A 4,863-nucleotide genomic window follows, 5' to 3' on the forward strand; every position below is an offset into this window, starting at 1 on the left:
GACCATTACATCAGTCAACACAATGTCAACAAGTCGTACATTACAAAGTGACTCAATGAGCTGCGGTGCTATTATCTGCATGTATGCAAGGTGGCTTGCAGAAAGAAAATCATTGTTTCAGCCAGACTTTGGGTCTAGAGAATGGCGGGAACATATATTGACCACAATAGTTCATATGTCATCTATGGATATTAACATGTGTGGATCATGTAGGAAGCAGGATGACAGTATCACAAATTGGGTTCAATGCACTAAATGTCCTCAGTGGTTTCATCAAGAGTGTGTTGGGTTTAACATGAAGATGGCAAAATCAAACAAAACATTTGTTTGTCCAAAGATCCAGCAATCTTCTTAACTCTTGTTTTACACATAAACCACCACATTGTGTGTACGTAAAATTGGCCAATGCCTTGCGGATAGTTCCCGGGCACATACTTTAAATTACAATGTTTACGAGCAACTTACACTGTTTCGTGTATGCTTGGCCAAAGCTTTAAATTAAGCAAATGCTCTTACAGAGCAACTTACACTGTTTCGTGTATGCTTGGCCAATGCTTTAAATTAAGCAAATGCTCTTACAGAGCAACTTACACTGTTTCGTGTATGCCTGGCCAATGCTTTAAATTAAGCAAATGCTCTTACAGAGCAACTTACACTGTTTCGTGTATGCTTGGCCAATGCTTTAAATTAAGCAAATGCTCTTACAGAGCAACTTACACTGTTTCGTGTATGCTTGGCCAATGCTTTAAATTAAGCAAATGCTCTTACAGAGCAACTTACACTGTTTCGTGTATGCCTGGCCAATGCTTTAAATTAAGCAAATGCTCTTACAGAGCAACTTACACTGTTTCGTGTATGCTTGGCCAATGCTTTAAATTAAGCAAATACTCCTACAGAGCAACTTACACTACGTTGTGTATGCTTGGCCAATGCTTGATATATTATATACTGGTACAATATGGCATTGCCGAGGTTGGTTAACATCTCCATTGTTTTCACACCATGGCATTGCGAAGGTTCTCCTGTGAAAACCTAACGATCACGCATATAAAGCGACCTCATGGGTGCGTGGTGGAACTGCTGACATTTAATTTATTTTTCTTCCTCTCATCCCCTGGTATAATAATGGGTTAGGTTGAATGCGCTTGCGTTGCAGTGAGAAGATATTAGGTACAAGGCTCGATGCAGCCACTACTGTAGTCATGTGTATGGGAAGAGTAGAATACAAACTAGTTAACAAAGGTCTCACTAATTGATTTGATACTCCAGGAATTATCCAAGGAAACCGCTCTTAGTTTTCCAAATAAATAAGAAACCAACATTTGTTAAATTGTTATATTTTTTTAAATTGACTTTCGCCTTTCCGCTTTCTTCCTCTCTACCTCCACCACTCCCTCCCTCTCCATCGCTACCTCCACCACTCCCTCCCTCTCCACCGCTACCTCCAAACTTTCTCCCTCTGTACCTCCACCACTCCCTCCCTCTCCACCGCTACCTCCAACACTTTCTCCCTCTGTACCTCCACCACTCCCTCCCTCTCCACCGCTACCTCCAACACTCTGTACCTCCACCGCTCTCTCCCTCTGTACCACCTCTTTTCTTTCTGTGTTGTTCAAATGTAAATCTTAGCGATGCAGAATAAAGAATCACATATACAATTGATATTAAACTTACCTCGCATTCTGTCTTGCTGCCATAAACTATGATAAAGAAATGTAAGTATTTGCTGGTATGATTTTCTTTCTGCGAAACATATACAGTTATCAGTGTAAGTACTGCATTCAAAATGTGTCTCTTATCATTTTGCCTTTTCATTTGTTAAAAATATGTTGTATTCATTAAACACCGAATTTTAATACTTAACAGCAGTTTGCTTTGTCAGACTGTGAATATACTGTCCCCTTTTTTTCATATCCCGTCCTACCCAACCCTACTATGTGTTGTAGCAACTAAAACTCAAGTTCACTTTATATATATTATCTTGATATCTTCAGTATAAAATTTAAATGAAAAATTAAAATAAATAAATATTACTTACCTTTTTAAAATACAAATTTTTTGGGGGATGAATCTAAAATAAACATTAGGCATTAAATTTGCTGTCAACTGATTGGTATTTATTTATTCTAACTTGTTGATGCAACAGTAAACAAATTTTCCCTAGTTAGCTTTTACTGGCACCTGGTCCTTACAAAACATGTGATTACAGTAACATCAGTTTTCACACATGTCACAGTTAATTTTTAACACAGCCGTTACGAGTCAACAGGAATACAACTTTTTAAGTGAATTCATTTTTTTCTGGTTTGCTTACTATTTAAACTAACTTACCTTCCCCTTGATTCTTGGCGAGAACCCACTCGAGTGAGACGACCCAGCTTGAGTCGTGACAGCCTGAAATGGCCTGACCTTTTTTTTGTTAAACCGATCTTCATCTTCTTTTTCACTGCAATTACAAGGTAATATTACCAATATCACTTTAATATGAATTACACTACAAACTTACATTTTTAAAGTAATGCCGTGGCATTTGTCAAAGTTAAATGTCATTTTTTTACGTTAATCTATATAACAAATATTGGTTTAAAATGCGAATTTTTTACACAACACATACCCTCACACAAGTAAATTGTTAATTTTTGCACAACAGATGCCCTTACACAAGTAAAACAATAATTTTTGAACAACTCAACAACAATCATTTTTGAACAACTCAACAATACGTACCCCCACACAATTAAAATGTTACTTATTGTAAAAACCAACTCCTCCTGTAATACGACTGTAGGACTACTTTATAAAAACGACCTGCAACTGTAGGACTACTTTATAAAAACGACCTGCAGCTGTAAGACTGCTTTATAGAAACGACCTGCAACTGTAAGACTGCTGTATAAAAACGACCTGCAGCTGTAAGACTGCTTTATAAAAACGACCTGCAACTGTAGGACTACTTTATAAAAACGACCTGCAGCTGTAAGACTGCTTTATAAAAACGACCTGCAACTGTAAGACTGCTTTATAAAAACGACCTGCAACTATAAGACTGCTGTATAAAAACGACCTGCAGCTGTAAGACTGCTTTATAAAAACGACCTGAACTGTAGGACTACTTTATATTAAAAACGACCTGCAGCTGTAGGACTCCTTTATAAAAACGACCTGCAGCTGTAAGACTACTTTATAAAAACGACCTGCAACTGTAGGACTCCTTTATTAAAACGACCTGCAACTGTAGGACTCCTTTATAAAAAGACCTGCAACTGTAGGACTACTTTATAAAAAGACCTGCAACTGTAGGACTCCTTTATAAAAAGACCTGCAACTGTAGGACTCCTTTATAAAAAGACCTGCAACTGTAGGACTCCTTTATAAAAACGACCTGCAACTGTAGGACTACTTTATAAAATCGACCTGCAACTGTAAGACTACTTTATAAAAACGACCTGCAGCTGTAAGACTGCTTTATTAAAACGACCTGCAACTGTAAGACTCCTTTATAAAAAGACCTGCAACTGTAGGACTACTTTATAAAAACTGTAGGACTCCTTTATAAAAAGACCTGCAACTGTAGGACTCCTTTATAAAAAGACCTGCAACTGTAGGACTCCTTTATAAAAACGACCTGCAACTGTAGGACTACTTTATAAAATCGACCTGCAACTGTAAGACTACTTTATAAAAACGACCTGCAGCTGTAAGACTGCTTTATTAAAACGACCTGCAACTGTAAGACTCCTTTATAAAAAGACCTGCAACTGTAGGACTACTTTATAAAAACTGTAGGACTCCTTTATAAAAAGACCTGCAACTGTAGGACTCCTTTATAAAAAGACCTGCAGCTGTAAGACTGATTTATAAAAACGACCTGCAACTGTAGGACTACTTTATAAAATCGACCATCAACTGTAAGACTACTTTATAAAAACGACCTGCAGCTGTAAGACTGCTTTATTAAAACGATCTGCAACTGTCAGACTCTTGACTAGTATATAATTCGTGAGCACACAGTTGCCTAACTGACGACATAATTAACCAATTTTCAAACGAGAGAAACGCAAAAGAAAAAGGCAACGGTGCCCTGCAGCGGTATGAGATTATCTGGTACCTTGGTTTCAGCTATTGATGTTAATCGCAACATTGTTTGGGTTAAATTCCAATTCACAAATCACATTGGATGGTGTTTTTCTTTCGTTGAAGAGCCACTATAAGCGAGTACATAGTGGCCAGTTTTATGTCGGTATTAAAAGAGTACGAATTGGAAAATGGACCGATTGAGGCAAATTCCATCATATTCCTTCTTCAATTTGCCGCTTGCAGAACTATATTTGAAAGCTGGAGTTCCAAATAGCAGTTTAAATGTTTCCTCGCTCCGAAGCAAACTACTTTCTTCACTGATGTTGGATCTTAACGTACTTCATGCTGATCTTATGTCTTGCAGAAGAAACCTGGTTTCAAAATTTGATATCAACGATGGTCCTTAATCTCACACTATTGTAGGTCGTGTTGATGGAGCTCAACCAAAATGAAGTCGTGGACTAATTGTGTATGCAGTATCCAATGGGCATTATTTATATTCATGGGTTTTATGTTTTTTTTTCTTTTATTTAGATTCTATCAAAGCAGTAATGTCATTATATCAGCATCAAGCTTGCTGTTTTTTTGTATTTTCTACTGTTTAAACTACTTCCATTATTACTTGTACGGAAATTACCTCGTTTTTATAATCTTAGCTTTTATAAACTTGCCTTCAATAACTTTAAAAACATGTTCCATTTACTTGTGTTTTAAATTTTATGGCCTTAACTGTGTACATGCCAGCCATGTTAAAGATATTATGTTTTGTTTTACTGTTAGCTTTTA

General features: G+C 37.0%; 1 protein-coding gene across 2 annotated transcripts; it reads right to left on the reverse strand.

Moving 5' to 3' along the window:
• Positions 1–1,320: 1,320 nt before the first annotated feature.
• LOC113475317 lies at positions 1,321–2,853 on the reverse strand. Of its 2 annotated transcripts, none has more exons than XR_003397064.1 (5): positions 2,507–2,853; positions 2,332–2,446; positions 2,039–2,071; positions 1,466–1,743; positions 1,321–1,394 (listed from the first exon to the last, which is right to left on the reverse strand). XR_003397064.1 is itself a non-coding variant. In XM_026839378.1 (5 exons), exons 1-4 carry the CDS (start codon positions 2,548–2,550, stop codon positions 1,546–1,548), a joined length of 390 nt encoding a protein of 129 aa, XP_026695179.1. In that variant the 5' UTR covers positions 2,551–2,853; the 3' UTR covers positions 1,321–1,394; positions 1,520–1,545. The 2 variants fall into 2 exon arrangements, 1 of the variants encoding a protein (XP_026695179.1); XM_026839378.1 differs by having other exon boundaries at positions 1,520–1,743.
• Positions 2,854–4,863: the final 2,010 nt, after the last annotated feature.

Source organism: Ciona intestinalis, unplaced genomic scaffold (assembly GCF_000224145.3).
Source record: "Ciona intestinalis unplaced genomic scaffold, KH HT000217.1, whole genome shotgun sequence".
Lineage (NCBI taxonomy): Eukaryota > Metazoa > Chordata > Ascidiacea > Phlebobranchia > Cionidae > Ciona > Ciona intestinalis.

Coding starts and splice junctions, on each gene's coding strand:
- LOC113475317 (XM_026839378.1), bottom strand. CDS start 2,550: ATGACATTTAACTTTGACAAATGCCACGGCATTACTTTAAAAAT. Junction 2,072..2,331: donor CGCCAAGAATCAAGGGGAAG/GTAAGTTAGTTT, acceptor TGTTTATTTTAG/ATTCATCCCCCAAAAAATTT. Junction 1,744..2,038: donor AAAATTTGTATTTTAAAAAG/GTAAGTAATATT, acceptor TATGTTTCGCAG/AAAGAAAATCATACCAGCAA.